This window comes from Rhincodon typus, chromosome 28 (assembly GCF_021869965.1).
Source record: "Rhincodon typus isolate 14 chromosome 28, sRhiTyp1.1, whole genome shotgun sequence".
Taxonomy (NCBI): domain Eukaryota; kingdom Metazoa; phylum Chordata; class Chondrichthyes; order Orectolobiformes; family Rhincodontidae; genus Rhincodon; species Rhincodon typus.
The window spans coordinates 32089575-32108015 of NC_063359.1; the positions used below are offsets into that span (position 1 = coordinate 32089575).

The window sequence follows — 18441 nt, forward strand, 5'->3', positions numbered from 1 at the left end:
ATCAAGGTTTCATAAAAAGCAATATGATAATCATCATATCATAATCTGTGAGAAATGAAGGTTGAAGGATAGATATAGATAGCAATAGGACATTGCTTGTCTTTTGAATAGTGTCGTGAGAAGGTTTTACATCCAGCTGAAAGGGCAGACAGTATCTTGGTTCAATGTCTCAACAGAAAGATGGTAATCTGCAGCAGTCCCTCAGTGCTGGACTGTAGTGTCAACCTGAGTTAAATGTTTGAGTCCCTATACAGCAGTGCATGAAATAACAACCTTCTGGCTTTGCACTAGCCATTGAGCCACCTTTGTTTTAAAGTACAGTTAGTTGCTGCATTGAGAACGGGACGATGGGCTAAGATAAACTTAAATGCTCATCTTCTTTTCTGCAAGATTGTTCACCATTTTATGAAGAAATGTGCCCGCTGTCTTTGTACTTTTTACATATTTGAGAATCACGTGCTTTAAAAGAAATCCTGAGGTGCAGTTATATCCCAGGCACTATGCAGCGGAACAGGACAGTAGGTTACAGTTTAACCAGTGTGGTGAACTTAGAGTTGAACGCCCCTAAGAATATACAAAGCAAAGACAGCGCATCTTGCCACGCCCCTCAGCTACCCGCCTTCTCTCCCCCACCATACCTGCCCATAGCCCCTCAACACTAGGGCAGAGGAAACCTTCGAACATGGTGACTCCCGTTCATGAGAGACTGTCACACAGCAATGCTCTAGGGTCTGATTTAAGACTTCAATGCAGGAGCTGTCTCCCTCCTGTCCAGAAAAAGGGAGGAGAGTTGGGGGGAAAAAAACAACAAAGGAGTGAATAAAATAAGTAAATGGGAGGTTATTTAGGTTTGATTGTAGTAATCTGTTGTCATGGAGACTGGTGCAGAGGAAACACAAATCACTGGGTGATTGATGGTGGAACTAATCCAGTGTCAACAAGGGGAGAGGGAGTGAGCACTACATCAGCTCCAGGCAGATTGGCTTGCACATTTGATAACCTCCTGTGAAGAAATATTTCAAATGATCAGCAAGGGATTCTGTGCTGTAGGTTTTCACATTTAACCTGCACTAATTTGCACTATGTGGTTGTGCTGTTTAATGCACTCACCCATTGTGTGTAGTTTGCAGCACAGAAGGGCCTCAGCATTCCGTACCCCTTCTGGGCTGAGTTGGCTGCTCTGAGCCACCTCAGCAGCTGGAGGAAAACGCCCCGGGTTACTTAGGAAACGAACCAAGCAGGATTCCTGCTTTGGATGCAGCTGCAATTTTGTGTTTGTGTGTTTCAATGAGAAAAAGGATGAACCTGATGGTTATCCCCTACATTGCCAACTGATACCAATTGTATGAGCTATTGCATGGCCTCCTCTGAACCATGGCCCCTCTCCGGCACCCTCAGTGCATGAGGCGAAAATATCTGCAATAAAGGAATAGTGGCTCTGTCATGTAATCTCTCCCGAGATTGTGTTTTAGTTCCCAAACTTGTGCATGGTTTTTAGCAGCTGATGTGTTATTCTCCATACTGCTTTCAGCTGTGGCTCAGCTGGTAATGCACTCACCTCTGAGTCAAAATATTAAGGTTCAAATTCAACACCAGGGACTTTAAACATGAATTCTAGGCTAACATTCCAGTACAGTACTGAGGGAGCTTTTCACTGCACTGTTAGAAAACATATCTTTTGAAAGTGAAACTGAAGTCCTGTTTGCCTTCTTGGTTAGATGCAAAGGGACCCCTGACACTATTCCTTAACTGTTGTTGAGTCAGAATCATGAAATTTCCTTCCTAATAGTATTGTAGGTCTACCTAGAACTTGTGGATTATAGTGGTTCAAAAAGGCAGCTCACCACCATCTAAGGAGAGGCTGAATAGGCTAGGACCTCTTTTTCCTGGGAGTGTAGAAGGTTGAGGGCTGACCTTTTATAAGTTTATAAAATCATGAGGGGCATAGATAAGGTGAATAGCAAAGGTCTTTTCCCCCAGGGTAGGTGAGTTCAAAGCCAGGGAGCACAAATTTAAGGTGAGTGGGGATTTGAAGGGCAACTTTTTCACACAGCGTGTGGTGCATATATGGAATGAACTGCCAGTGGAAGTGGTAGGTGCAAGTGCAGTTCCAACACTTTAAAGAAATTTGGATAGGTACTTGACTAGAAAAGGCTTAGAGGGATATGGGCTAAATGTAGGCAAATGGGACTAGTTTTGTTTAGGAAACCTGGTCGGCATGGATGAATTAATCTGAAGGGTCTATTTCTGAGCTGTATGACTCTATGATTCAATAACTAGGGACAGGTGATAAATGCCCACATCCCACGAGTGAATAAAAAAACTATCCTTAAGAAGAGTACAGGAGGTTACCCTGTTCTGGCCAATATTTATCCCGCCGTCAACATTATACTAAAATAAACTATCTGGTCACTATCATATTGTTTGTGGAAGTTTGCTGTGTTTACAATGGCTGCCATGTCTCCAACATCACAACAGCGAGTGTTTGGTGACATCCCACGGTTGTGAAAGCTAATAGCCGCTATGTAAATATAAGGTTTTTTTTTAGCTGCATTATACCTTCAAGGAGATGATGGGTTTTAAATGGAGATTGCAGTGTGCAGACGCACAATCTGTGTAAAATCTTAGTTCAGCTCACTTGCTTGTCTGGATGCTTCCTTGAACAGCTGCTTATGGATCTGTAACTTGAGAAGCACCTGTATAACAACAGATATCGACGCTCACCACTCCTGTACACTCAGCACTTGTCTAAATATCTTTCAACAAACTGCCATCCCTGGAGAGCTAATCACTAACTCTTCCCATTCTGGCAATCAATGTATCCTGCTTTCAAAATCCCTTTCAAGTTCATGTGTTTAATTTACTATTAATATTCTATTGCTTAAAATTCATTTGCTTTCCTTGTTCTATATGGGCTGGTCTAGTCTAGTTGATATGATAATGATCGTTTCATTCTTTACTCTATCAGTAGAATAGTCCATTCTGGGGGAAAACAGTATCATAAAACCGTGGATTGGGCTCTTCCAATAGTTTACTGAGTGATAACACCATATTGATCAGGATGGCACCAAATTCACTTCCTCTGTTTAGCTGATCTCAAACTGGGCAGCTTTGCCGGCACCATAAAAAGCTTCATAGTTCTGGGGTTAAGGAAAGGAAGAATTATCCGGTATTCTTGATCTATTATTATCTAGTGATTCCACTTCGGCACGTGGTTGCATGTTCACGTCGGAAAGGAATGGCTTTGGGTTTAGTTTACATCTAAGTGCGCACAATCATTGCCCACACTCACGGTCGAGGTTCACAAACAAAGACTAGCCACATTTGGACAAGTTAGCAAACAACAGCCTTTGAAGCCATGACACAAGTTAGTGCCTTGAGGGCAGCAGGGAGATAATACTCCATGTTATGTATTAAATAAAAGATGACTGAGAGTAGGATGAGCTAACCGCAGTTAATTAATAGCACCATTACACAACCATTTATTGTTGCACCGCTACCATGTTTTATATCATGTTAATGTCTTGTTAATAGCCACTTTAGCTCCTGGTAATTGCTTTTAATTGCTTCTTCATATCCCCCCCTACTTTAAATCAAAACATTACCCATAATGGGAAAGGAAGCAGACTGTGAAACATTAACTCTTTTCTTGATACAGTTCACTGCACCAAAGCACTCACTGTTGGGAAAGGATCTTTGTGTTATTTTATTTTTTCCCCAGAGAACACTCTTCCTGCCCTGAGAGGGCAGTATGCTGATTCGCAGACAAGCTGCCTATCCTCTTGGACTTAGGACATGTGAGTTTCCACAATGATTCTTGTCAAGCTTTTCAATTGTGAGAGGTATTGCAACCAAACTTACTCTGTCTTGACTAGGCTTTAGACATGATCCTCTGGGTAATGGATTAAGAATGGGTAAACCCTGAATGATTTGTCCAGTGGCTGCAATGTACCTCGTGGATTACTGTAAAAACCTATCTGGTTCTCAGATGTCCTTTGAGGAAGGAAGTCGGTCATCCCTAAAGCCTGCATTAATATATAAACTCATAACTGTCCCCTGAGATGGTCTAGCATTGTCAGAGTGAGTCATTAATTTTTCCTGCTGAGTTGCTGTTGGCATTTGTGTTCAGTTGAAAATATGCTGCCTAAAGGACATTTTATAAACTGACCCCAGCAGTAAACAAGGGTTGGCTACACTGGACAATGTCAACATACAAAGTGGTTCTTCTGAAAGCTAAATCTGGCTTGTGCCAAGTGCTGAATGGGTTAATCTTGGAAGCTGTCCAGACCCGTATCCGATGTAGTCTGAAAGGATACACATGTCCAGAACCCTGGTTCCTGAGTTTGAAATGCTTTGTCACTTTGAATGTAGCAGAAACAGATGTTGTTCCATAAAAATGATCTTGTACATCCCTCTTGAGAGAAACTCTTTCTGTCAGTTGAGCACTAACTGGACAATGTAGCTGAGGTATTTGGGGAGTAAATGAATAATCTAAGTTAAATGAAACCTTTAGCGTATAGCAAACATCACAGCAAATCTCACACCAGAATGTCATTAACATCATCTATCAAATTTTACCAAGTGTCTTTAATAAATCACATTCTGACTGGTGGCTCATACTGATTTTGTTCAAACATTTCCAAACAGTTTGGAAGCCAATGTCCATAAATTGACCATAAACCAGCAATATCCATAAATTGAAACAATCAAATTAATATCCAGCCTTTGCCAATTCTTCCTTTTGTCCAGCTGTAAGTAACATGTACTTGACAACAAAACTTTAACATTGTAGCAAACAGTAAAATTACTAAAGTTTCCCATTGAATTAGGTACTAACTGTCAAAATTGCCTGCATAGAAGTTTTCCCCGCATCACAATTTAAGTCATATTGCAATCATTTGTTATTTAGAGATGGCAGCTCTGAGGGACGAATGCTATAGAAAATGTAATTCCTTGGAAATTTCAACCTGTCAAAAAACATGTTTACCACATATTTCAGCCAATCTGTCAGTGCCTTTAGGAATGACAAAAGAAAGTGTGTCATGAGTTTCAGTGAGTTTTTCCTGCTCTAAGTTTCTTCTACGATCAAAGTGCTCATTCTTGCTGCATTAGGTCTGCATGAGCATCATCCCCAGGTACTTCATCCTTTGGCCTTAACCCTGTGATTATATGATGACGTGCAGTTTCCAGCAGACTATGATCAGGAATATACTTCCTTACTCCTGGGATTCTGAGGGCAACTGTAGATTGTGCAATTTTACAAACCAGAGTTAGCAACCTCTGCACACACCCAGGGATCAATTCTGGGAGTTTCTTTGTCTGTATAGTTAAGCTACACTGACAGTGGGGAAATAGAACTGGAGTCAGAAGGAGCTTATTCTGTTTTCAGATCAGCTAAAACTGGATAATATTTGAGTGAGTTTTGACAGTGCTAGTATGACTGAAGAGACAGCCTTAAATCACACACACACATAAAACACACACTCACTCTAAACATACAAAGCACATGCACACCTGCACTCAACATACACACAATACACACAACACACGCACTTGAGACACATGCACACACACTTTCTCTCTCGCTCTCTCTCTCTGTCACACACACACACGCACAAAAACTTAGTCACAAGTGAAATATTTGTTCTAACAGTGTAATTTGGTATTACTGTAATGATGCACACAAAGAACCAATTGCAAATGTTCCTTTTGATATTCATTAGGTTGGAACTGAGAGATTCTGCAGTGTGGTTCTGTATGTTTCATGCCCCAAATTACTGGGCCAGCATTTTTATCCACATTCATCTCTCAAGCAGGTGTGATAGTGTCACTGAGGCCATCATCACACATACCTCAGGGTTTAGAATGTATAGAATAACATTAAGTACACAGACCTGAACCAGGCATTGGTTTAACTGGTCTATGCTGGTGTTACCTTTGTTATGAGACTCCTTCCACACCTCATTATTTTACACTATAACACATCTTTCCATTTCTTGCTCCCTCATGTGCATTTCTGACTTTCTTATAAATGCATCAACCGTATTCAATTCAACTACTCCTTGTGGCACCAAATCCTGTATTCAAATCAGGTAAAGTTATTTCTCCCAAGTTCCCTGTCAGATTTATTACTATCTATCTTATATTTATGACCTGTGATTTTAGTTTTCCCAACAGGTAGAAATATAATTTCTATGTTCATTCTCTCAAATGCCTGCATAAATTTTGAAAGTCTCTATTAAAATATTATTAGCATTCTCTGAAATTTCCTACAAAATAGCAATTCTCCTTTAAAGGTCAGAATTCCCTTTGCTGAAAGATGAGATGACTAATCAAGCCAGGAAGCTCAGGAGGAAACAGTTCTGTCCAAATGTTAGACCCAGATTCCGTTCCCAGATCAATGCGAATCACAGAGTTTGAATAGCTGGAAGTCTGATGTAACCCTGGGGTGAATTATGAATAACAAGGTCTCCTCTCCCTGTGGATTTACAAAGAGAAAATAAGAGTTAGGCTCTTCTGCTCTTCTCTTTCTTGATTCATTGCAAGTTTCATTGCTGGTTGTTTCCTAGATTGATGTGTATCATTTCATTCCCTGTAAGAGTCAAGTGTAGACCAATTCTCAGCCCTTGTCAACATTCACGAATTAAACTGAATGACTACTTTAAGACCAAATAAACAGGGTAAAAATTGGAGTAATGTTATATAAGATATCATGTAGGAGAGCAAAAAGAATAAGAGTGAAGAAGAGGTCAGTCCCGAAGGAATGGTTGGGTGTTGTCATGTTTTAAAGCCTGGGGATGTAGGGAGGAAGGATTACTAAGTGATGTGAAGAGTTCTGTGGTTAGTGAAGTTGGGAAACCATGCATTGTTAGAGGAGACTATACTGATCCTTGAGTTCAGCACTGTGAGGATTCAGGGTGTGCGATGCCCTACTTGGATTTTGGTGAGAACGAGACAGGAAAATAGAAGTGCAAAGACTTAAGCCTTTGGATTTTGTATAATTCTAGGGAGTGTTGTGAGAATCGGTCAAATTCAGGATTATGGAAAGAAACGTTGGATTCCCTGAGTGGACAAGAAGAGGAGAAATGCTGATAGTATTTATCCTTTCATTTTCCTCCCTCCCACAATTGCCTCTCACCTGTGCATGCCCCAAGTAAGTGGGTGGGTGGATGATCAATTCACAAGCCTCAGCATCCTACACAGATGCTTATAAAAGGAAACCAGGCAAGTGCATGAGAGAAAAGGGAATAGAAAGATATGTTGATAGGCTGGGAAAGCAAAGGTGGAAAAGACAAAGTCTTATGTGAAGTATAAACATCGACACAGACCAGTTGAGCTTAGCAGCCTGTTTCAGTGCTATATATTTCTATGATGTGGAGGCGCCAGTGTTAGACTGGGGTGGACAAGATTAGAAATCGCACGGCACCAGGTTATAGTCCAACAGGTTTAGTTGAAAACACAAGCTTTTGGATCCTCGGTCCTTTTCCGAAAGCTTGAGTTTTCAAATAAACCTATTGGACTATAACCTGGAGTCATGTGATTTTGGACCATATATTTTATGTAATACTCCTGAATGGTTCAAGACCTGGTTAAAAACTGTATCATCTTATTTTCTTTATATTGTGGACTAAAATAGAAAAGAGGTGTTTTCTAAAGACAGCAGAAGGAATAACTGCATTGTTGAAAACAAGTTACTGGAAATCATTGTGAGTTGTATTTACATTGATGCTTTGCAAGCATTGGGAGAAGTGAGATATGCATGGCACTGGAGTTTGTGCACAAAATGGCATTTGTCCAGCAATGAGTAGTTGATCAGTTTGTGTAATTTACCAAAGTCATCAGCCTGATGACACCCCTCTGACTGGTGCCTGGCTAGCTGAACAGCATGTGTATATGAGCAATACAGGAAGAGTTCCTATATCCCTGCAGTATAAATGTCTGAAGCCTGAACAAAACCAGTTATGTTCTCTCACCAGTTGCTATAAGCTGCTGCTTCTAACTGTAAGTAAGAGAAACATTTAAATTACTGTACCAATTGCCCTGTGCCTCCTGTGACAAAGTGAAAGAATCTGGAGAAAAGAAATCAAAGAACTGAAGGTCTTGGGAAGCAAAAGAAACATCTCATTGACAAAACACTAAAATAACACTGACCATGTGACTGGTGCTATTGAGTTATGTTTCCCCAATTTTTTTTCCTCCACCCACAACGCCAATATGCTACTGTTTGTCCTAGGTCTGTCTGTATGTCTGTTTAGGGATTATTAAAAATGGTTTATAGTTTTAATATTAAAGCTATATGTGGATAATTCATAGTTGTTTACTTGTGATTTGAATGTTCTTGTTAAGTACTTAGGAACTTGGTCAGTATCTCTGTTGATTTGCTTCCAAAACACAGGTAAATTGGAGATTTTGTGTATTTTGATTCAATCACTAAGTTTTGTGTTCACCCTTGGAGTAGTGGGGCTCAAGAATCAATGCATTTTCCCAAGAGGATTGTAACAGCCACCTGAACGTTGGGTGCAGAGGCTCAAAGCAACTCCTTATGTATTCTGTCTGGCAACTTCTGTGCTCTATAGGCACTATACTTGGTTCTCCAGTTCACTGAATCATCTTCCTAACGCCAATGGCATTGTAACCATTTGTCTCATCACCATGTGCTTCAATAATTTTCCTTTTTCTTTCTCTCTACAGTAACTTACAGAACGTGGATTCCAAGTCGGAATATGTCAAGGTGAGGATAACTTATGGTTTCTTGAAGGAGTGCCATGCTCAGTGGAGCTAATGGCCTATTTATGTACTGACATCCCACAGAACTGATTTACTGCTAAAGTTTTCAGAATAATCTCCCTGGGCATATTGAGTGAACATTCCCCTCTGGGGAACACCGCACTCTGGCACTACGTTAACCAATTAGTTGCTCAAACAAGAAAGCTAGATGTCACCTCAGTGGTAGCACCTTCCCCTGGTGGAGCTGAGCCAGCAAGTCAGAAAGCCCTAGGTTCCCTTACAGCAATGTTTACTAAGATTGATTAACTCATTTTTGCTGTGTTACATCATCTCTCAAGAATTGGCCTCAGTGGATGAAGATTAGCTAAGGCTCCTGCTGCCAATCATCCTTCAAGTTTAAAAAAACAATTACAAGCAACTCCCATGAATGTGGTGTGTATTGCACTTGCCTCCATAAACTTAGATCGCTAGAGTGTAGTGCAGAATAATGCCAACAGCACAGATTGAATCTAGTGCATCAACAGGAAGAGATATTACATGCGACTCTGATGACTGAATGGATGTTATTTTTAGTGTTATTGAGCACTGAACATATACACAGTTCTTCTTAAATGTATGTTTGATAATATCCAGTGTCTCCTAAAGCTGTTGTTCCCTTGTAATGCATTGTCTGAGGAATTGTGCTTACAGTAAGATAAATGTATATTCGCACTGTATAATTGGCTTTAATCTCCAGGCAGTTCTCATATGGTTAATTTAATATAGTTAATGGTAGGAGCAGTATTATATTTAGTGCAGGGCTTATCGCTTATGGACCTGTGACCTGCCATCCAACACAGAAGGAAAGAATGAGGAAGAGTTAATAGGAGATGGGAAAGACCAAAGAGTGCATTTCAGCCAGCCAAGTACTAAACTGCTACTAATAGCTCAATATCAATGTTTACTCAATGACACCGAGGTCTCAAACAACAACATAATTTTAATATCACCAGTGTGTAAGATATTGAACAAATGAGATAAATGTGTGAAATTTATCAATTCTGCAGCTTTTCCCAACATACAATCTTTGAATGATACATCACAGGAGGGGGCCATTCACTCCATCAAACCTGTGCCAGCTGTTTAGTCCAGCCATTCAATTAAACTCACATCCATTATCCTTCCCTGCAGCTCACATTTTCCCCTTCAAGTATTTATTCAGTTCCCTCTGAACACTGCTATAGAATCTGCAGTCACTACTCCTACAGACAGCACATTCCAGATCACAACTAAAAAAAAAGTTGCCTTGTGTCACCTGTGATTCTTATTGTCAATCACCTTAAACTGTGTCTTTTCTGGAAGATTTTTTCTTTTTATGTACTCTATCAGAATCATTCATGGTTTGGAATATCTTCAATGAAATTTTCTCCCAACCTTTACTGCTCCAAGGAGAATAATCCCAGCCAATCCAATCTCCCAGTGTAATTGAAGTCCCTTCTCCCAGGAACCTTTATTATAAATCTCTCCTGCAACCTTTCCAAGGCTGGAATTAAACACACAGCTCTAGTTGAGGAAAACCAGAACTTTTATAAAGGTTTAGCATCTCATGATGTGACATAATTTTTAAACGATCTCGTTAATTCAAATATGGACTTTTGAGTAGAAGCTGAGACATTCATTGAGATGTCCAAATAACTCTTTTTCCAGTATACTTATAATTTTGTTTAACCGGACATGCTCAGCTGGAGAAAAAGACAAGCTCACTAAACGTTTAATATTACAATAATTTGTATTTTCATTGAGATATCTAGGGAAAAGATCAAGGCCCCATTGTCAGGATATCACCAGCTTGCAAACATTAGGACAGAGGAGCATATATATCAAGGAGGAGTAATTAGTTGTTTCCAATCTTGGACTAAAAGCCTTTGGTCACAGGGGGATGGATAGATGGAGATGAGGAATTCCAAAGTTTTCTACAAGGCTCAGTGAGTCTTATGCTTAATAGCAATGAATTTGCAAGGAGAGGAAACAGTATTTTTAATGTTATGCTTGCATCTGAGAAGAAACAAGAAAAGAAAGTTTAGAGAAGTCATGGTGACTGCAGTATAAATAGATCAGAGACATGTAGGCTTGTGATGAAGGGACAGGATTAATGGAACCAAAAATAGAAATTGCCGGAAAGGCTCAGTAGATCTGGCAGCATCTGTGGAGAGAATTCAGAGTTAACATTTTGAGTCAAACGACCTTTCCTCAGAACTGATGGTAGCTAGGAAAATGTCAGTTTATATGCAGAAAATAGGGTGGTGGGAGGAGGTAAGGATTTAACAATAGGTGGGAATGAGAGCCCAGAGAGAGAAGAGCAGTTGGACAGACAAAGGAGTGGGTAACGAGCTGGTGAATATCTGTTAGTGGGGTCTGTTAGTGGCTAATAATGAGAGGTGTGTAATAGCAGGCTATGTGATAAGAAGGCCTGGTTGTGGGGATTGGGGTAAGGACATGGGAGAGGTCAAGCCCTAAAGTTGTTGAACTCCATATTGAGTCTGGAAGGCTGCAGGGACCCCAGGCAGAAAATGAGGTACTGTTCTGCTTTTACACACCACCCATTATTAGCCACTAACAGTCTCCAGTAACAGATATTCACCATCCTAGCCAGATCGCTATCCACTCCTTTGTCTGTCCAACTGCTCTTCTCTCTCTCTGGGCTCTATTCCCCACCTATCGTCAACTCCTTACCCCCTCCCACCAATCCATCTTCTGCATACAAACTGACATTTTCCAAGCTACTGAGATAACAAGGTGTAGAGCTGGATGAACACCTCCTGCTCCTCTGATGCTGCTTGGCCTGCTGTGTTCATCCAGCTCTACACTTTGTTATCTCAGATTCTCCAGCATCTGCAGTTCCTACTATCTCTGAAACCCTTTTCCTAGCTACCATCAGTTCTGAGGAAGGGCCATTCGACCCGAAATCTTAACTCTGATTTCTCTCCATGGATGCTGCCAGACCTGCCGAGCTTTTCCAGCAATTTCTGTTTTTGTTTCTGATTTACAGCATCTGCAGCTCTTTCAAATGAGTGGAACCCACTGATTTGGGAGTTGAGTGGAGATAGGTAGCTGAAGAGGGTCCTGAATCATGGGAGCAAAAACACCAGGCTGAAACCTTGTTTGCAACATTGCAAGCTCTGAACAAGAGAGAGCCCTGTGCTTAATATTTTGAAACTATTGGGACAGGTTTGCTTTTTATTATTTCTCTGCTTAACTCTAAGAATGAAGCCATTTGGGTATTTTCCTTTCTTTGTCATCCGTTCCATTGCAATATAAAAGGGAAAGAGAAGAGAGGTCTTTGTAAGAGTTTCCCGGCAAGGGAAACATGAAGGATTTGAATGAACTGGGCACACAGTGGTGATTGTTCACACTCTGTTGCTTTCTGGCTGTCAACACTAATAGAATGTAGTGATCTGAAAGACATTTGCTTAAAAAGCCTGTATTGCAGTTAGTCCACACTAAATCCCGGCCAAGCAAGCTTACACTTAGTTTCTGAACACAAACAAATTTAACAAAGCATACAGTATCTTTGCCCCAGGGTTTGTTGAACAGTTTATTTGTGGCAAAGAATTTAAATTTGTATTTTCTGGATGATGTGGGACTATTTCAAGGCTGCATCATGGTGGACCAAACTAGGGGGCTGCAATATTGCAGATGTCACTCCAATTTGTATGAGAATTGTGGTCATAAGAAGCGCAATGGACCTTGAATTGGTAAATGAGGAAAATAAAAATCAGCCAGAATACCAGTTCCTCATCACTGGTAGTGAGCCGTTGGTGGACATTGGTAGGTGGGTTTTGATACAGCTGTAATGGCCCAGTCAAATGATCAATCAGCAGTTGCTGTGTACATCGTTAACCTCCTGCATCTCTATAGCACCACTAACATGCGAAACAACACAAGGTTCTTCACAGGAACATTATTGGAAGAAAATGTTAATATGAGCAACAGAATGAGGAGATATGGTCAAAAGGTTCAACGTAGAGTTAGGGTTGGGGTGTGTCTTAACTGTGGAGAGAGAGATGGGATACAGAAAACCTTATGGAGGGAAATCAGAGCTCAGGGCTTAGACAGTTGAAGACATGGCCATGGGTGGGGGGAAAGGAATGAATGAAGTGGAGATGAACAGGTCTTTCATGTAAAACATAATCCACTTGCTTGAATCTTGGGAGAGCAGTCTGTTCCTGTGGAATCTTATCCCTGCAAGAGTTAGCACATTCAGGAGTAGGGAGAGGAGTGGAACAAATAGGGATTATAAACAAAAATCACAGAATCAATAAGTAGTGTCTTGCTTGCGGTCTTGATGTTGGACCTACTGTGTGAGATAGAGGTGGAGAGGCAATCAGTGGTCTGTGTCAATGTTTGTTCTGGGTTCCTCTTGCTTGGATAAAGCTGGGTCTATTTCATGCTTTCTTCTCCCTGGCCCAATAAACTTTATGAGCTGTATAGTACGGGACTAATGAAGTGTGCAACATTTGACAGAACCATTGTCCCTCTCCCCTCTCCTACTGCAGATTACAGTTTGCTGTTGAATTTTGCACCTTGCGAGTGAACTTCTGGCTTGGAAAAGTGAACAAACTGGTTATAACCAGGACTGAGTTGATGGGGGGGCGGGGAGGGGGGAGTGTCAAGGGAGTGGGTGGGGTGGGGAGGGATCATTGGCAACTGTGGTTGATTGATCGGAGGATGCAAAGGCTCAGACTCTGGACATTTGCTTTCACAAATTGTGAATATGGTAAAAGGATTTTAATTATATTCAATTCATGCGTTTGGGGAAGGTTTACACTGAGTGTTATTTAGAATAAAATTGTAAAACATTCCCCTGCACAGAAATGATGCACAGAAATGTTCCTGACGCCTGCAAAGCAAGAAAAGTACATTTAAAAGGCAAGGAGGCTATTGCATTAGAACAGCGGCTGCAAAGCTGTAAGGGTTAGCAGCTTCTATGTCCAATATATTCATTAGAGAAAGTGTTCAGTATTCCTTCCTTGAGCTGCTCACAGTTGAGGCAGTTTCCATTTGCATTGCTGAGTTTGGTTAGTCAGACAGTTGTGTTGTAAAAGTCCTCGTTATTAACGGCGTGGAGAGATCTAGCAAAAGAATTGATAACTCAGGAAGTGAGAAGAAAGTACCTTTGGGGACCTTGGTGAAATCACTAAACCTTTAGTGAACTGATGTTATCTGCATAATTTAGAATTAAAAATACTTGCAGCAGCCATATATTCAAAAATATCAACAGTTATTAATATGATCTCAAATTAATTTTGCCCGTCCCATTCCAAAACGTATTAAGGTTGCAACATAGCGACTTATTACTGCAAAGTGTCATGGGAAAACATTTTTCCAATATCTTTAATAAAGAAGGGGTTAGAACTAAATGGAAATTCCTCCTTTAAAAACGAGAGATATGCTGCAAATAATCTCTAGAATTTTAAACTGAACACTGTATACTTATATTGCGGTTTCCTCTTGTTTATTCATTGTGGGGGATAGACTGCGAGTGCGGTCTTTTGTGCAGAGCATTCCCAAACGTTTCATTGTGCAGTTCCATTTCAGTAAGAACGAATTCATTTCAGTTATTAATAAAGAGTGCTCATGAACTGATAGCTTCCAGGGTGCATCTACTCTCCATCTACAAATCATTTAAGTTGCTAAATAGCACTTATACTTTGCGTGAAAAAAAATATCAGAGTTAACGTTTTGGGTCCTGTGATCCTTCCACGGAACAGTTCTGAGAAAGGGTCACCGGACCCGAAACGATAACTCTCGAGTTTTTTTCTTCACAGATGCTGCCAGACCTGCCGACCTTTTCTGTTTTTGTTCCTGATTTACATCTGCAGTTCTTTCGGTTTTTACTTATACTTTGAGTGCTCTGGTGGGGTTGATGGTTCGATGTAAAAAAGAACTTGCATTTATATAGTTCCATCCATGATTTTAGGATATCGCAAAGTACTTTCTAGCCAACGAAAGTACATATTGAAGTGTAGTCTTTATTATCTTGTATATGATCATTGATTCAGAGAACTCAGATCCTTTTGCATTTTGAGTGGGATGCCCCTTTGGCACCCCGAATAAAAATCTTTTTGGGAATTGGGCTGTAACAGCACAGCTCACAGCCTGACCTTTCAACACTTTAATCTTTAAAATCAAGATGGATAGTGAAAATGTTTAAACTTTCAGATCCCCTCTCTCTGCCCACTGCCCATGGTGGAAATCCTGCTCCCATCTCTTAGTAAATCAAGCCATAGTTTAATGATACCAGACTTGTTCGGGAGGTGATGTCATTGTTTCCTGTTCGGAGATTGTACCTGGATTGCCGTGAATCTGTTTGCCTGCTGGGAGTTCACGGTGCTACGTCCGATTGAGGCAGGGCTGAAGGGAAATGATCGTCAAGAACATTCTGTGCAGGGGAGGAAACAGAGGACATTTCAGAGGAAGCCTGCATAGCGACACTCGCTGTATCTTGGCGACCCCAGCGCCTCTCAAGCTTCTCATATTGGTTGGGTTGAATCGTCAGCTTTTTTTCTGATCGCATCTTCATCATAATTAAGACTAGCAAATTCTCACAATCTGCAATCTTGCTGTTTTCGCTGATGTGTTCCTCCCACTCCCTTTTATCTAGCCAGCTGCAAGTGCAGGTTGATACTAATTTGTAACTTCATTAAAGGTGGGGGGGGGGGTGAGTAGATCCTGAAAACAGGAGCCAAGTTCATTGGCTTTTTAAATCAGAGAGTTATGCCAGGCACAGCACCTGTTCCCCTTGGTGGCATTGAACTTCCTCTTGCTGCCACAACAAACTGTGCCCATCCACTGCTACCTATGTATTCCACAATGAAAAGAATTTCTTTCCATTCCTGTGACTGACTGGAGCAGTAGTGCTCTTACAACAGATTGGGTGTTATTGGTTCATGATGTGGCATTTCTTAACTATATGATGTTTTGTCACTTTTTTTAGAAACAGGTATAAGAAAGATAAGCAAATTCAGAATCTCTACTTTTGGATTCTGTCATATCTTCTCTATATTTAAACTCTTAAACCCTTTCATTATCTTAAATATCTCTGTCATGCCATCCCTTTTCTTTAGGCCAATGACGAGTCTCCTCTGTTGAAAGGGAAACAAGCTGGCAAACATACTGACACTGCTAACACAGACCGGTGCCTGATCAACCACAATATTAATGGCTTCTTTGGATACATCTTAATCACTGTGTGTCATGCTCTCAGTGGCATTTCAAACAAAAGGAGGCATGCCAGGATAAGGCAGATCCAACACTGTATGGGCATATTTACCAAGATGCAGGACGAAGTAATTCACTTGACTGAAAATGAGAACATAAGAAATAGGAGCAGGAGTAGGCCATCAGGACCCTTGAGCCTGCCCCACCATTCAGTAAGATCTTGACTGATCCTTTTTGTGGACCCAGTTCCACTTACCCGCCCACTCATCATAACCATTAGTTCCTTTAGAGTTCAGGACTGACACCTCATTTGCCACTTAATTATTACCTTGATTTGAGATGGATTTTATTGCCACGTGTACTGAAATACAGAGAAGAGCTTTGTTTACGAATGGTACTGGCAGATCACAGCAAGCAAAAGATGTACAGATCAAAAAGGCTTAGGGGCGTAAAGGTTACATTGTAGGTTACATTATTTGAGGCTAGAGTCCATTCAATAGTCTGATAACAGCCGGAAAGAAGCTTTTCCTGAACCTGCTCTTACACCACTGATAGACAGTGGCTGCAGTAGGTACCATCTCCAAAAGGCACCACGACAACTTGCCAAACCTTCTGTGACAGTCCCAAATTCATGACCTCCACCATTTAGAAGGACAAGGGCAGCAAGCTCATGAGAACAACTTGCACACTATTCTGATTTGGAAATATAAGAATATTACAAAAAGGCTCAGAAGGAGACCATATAGCCATTGTGCCTGCTCTACTCTTCAATACAATCATGGCTTATCTTTTGCTTCAATTCTTCCTTCTCACTCACTCCCCATACCCTTGATTCCATGACAGCTGAAAATTCTGTCTCTCAGCCTTGAATATACATGGCATTGGAGCACCCACAACCCTATGGCATGGTAAATTTTGAAGATATATTACCATTTCTGAGTCAAAATCCTAGAACTCCTTTTGTGACAGCACAGTGGGCTGTTCTGATTCAAGAAGGTGCCTCATCACCACCTGCTCTTAAGAGGACACGGGGGCAGAACCTGGCCCTGCAGTAATGGCCTTATTTTAAGAAGCAGTTTTGTAAATGTAACTTGGTATTGTGAATGTAACTAACTCCCCAGCTGCCCCACCTCTCATCTTGCAATAATTGTGGGGAACCATCTTCTTTGAATCTGAGTCAGCAGATGGTCAGTGCAGTGTTGTACCGTTTGTGCCACATGCAATGTCATACAATGGTCAGCTGTGGCCTGAGCCTTTTGGCACTGGCCAGAATAGCACAGATCCTTGTGAAATGTACCATCCTCATAGTCTATCCAACTCAGCCTCTACCCAAGGAAGTTCTCTCACTTGCTACGCAATCATTTTGGCCCTTAGTCAGATTCATGATCACTGTATTCTATCAGATGTCTACAGCCCTGATTAGCAACAGTAAGACACCAAACCCCTCTCACTTCGGTAATGAGAGTCCTGATGGCCCACACACTGCCTTCTCTGATCCCTGTAGACAGTCTAACACAGCGACAATGGGTCTCATTTCACCCACAATCTGAATTCTTCCTGCCTTCAGTTCTTGGTTCCTTCCAACAGCGTGACAGACACTAACACTATTTAGAATGATATAGGTGTCTGAGCAATGTGGACTATTTCAAAATTTGTGGCAGAATCGTACAGGAGGTCCAGCAATGCCTACATCGACATTGGGAAAAATATGCCGCACCATTTGTGCATTTGCCAGGCATTGAGGTGAGTTTCTCGCTAGCCAGCAGCGAATTGCGTTTTCTTGTTTGTTAACGACCTTATTAATGGCACATCTCACCTCATTAATATGCTACTTCTTACCTTACCAAACGTGGAACAAGCTAAACACTGAGAATTCTGAATATGAAAGTCAGAGTGACTTCAGCTCTCTGCTTATTCCAAAGGACTACAACTCCCTCCTTAACAATACGGCAAGTGTACCTACATCAGATGGACTGGAGTGGTTTGGGAAGGTGGCTCACCACCTCCTTCTCAATGGCATTAAGGGATGGCTGGCTAGTGATGCCCCACATCCCATGAAAGAGATAATAAATTCAATTAGCAGATAGAGCTTTCTGCTTCATTTACTCAGCCATGATACCTAAAGCCTAACTAGATCATGGGGTTAGGTTAGAGCTCTGGGGAGTTGCCACTCTCCCATCATGGTGATCTTAAGATGTAAGAGCTAAAATGATCTGGAACAAGAGAGGTAGAAAGACCAAAGATCATAACCATCCTTGTCCCTTTAGATTTCACTTGCCTGCTGTTTTTGGCTCCCACCACTAGTGGCCTCTGTAGACCAGGGCAAAGTTGCACTTGAAATAATGCTCACGGGTTTTAAACACTGTTTCCATCTGGAACTGTATAAAATACGCTAATCAGCATTCAGATCGAACCATTGAAACCGACAGAAATTTAGTCTGAGATAGTAGGAACTGCAGATGCTGTAAAATCTGAGACAACAAGGTGCAGAGCTGGATGAACACAGCAGGCCAG

At 41.1% G+C, this 18441-nt stretch overlaps 1 protein-coding gene across 2 annotated transcripts in view; it reads left to right on the forward strand.

Moving 5' to 3' along the window:
• The window catches only part of LOC109937759 (SH2 domain-containing protein 3C-like), a 152743-nt gene that overhangs the window by 75363 nt on the left and 58939 nt on the right, over positions 1–18441 (forward strand). For both annotated transcript variants that reach the window (XM_048613726.1, XM_048613727.1), the window contains one exon: positions 8692–8731. In XM_048613726.1, the coding sequence (XP_048469683.1) occupies positions 8692–8731 (40 nt within the window). The remainder of the gene's footprint in view (positions 1–8691; positions 8732–18441) is intronic.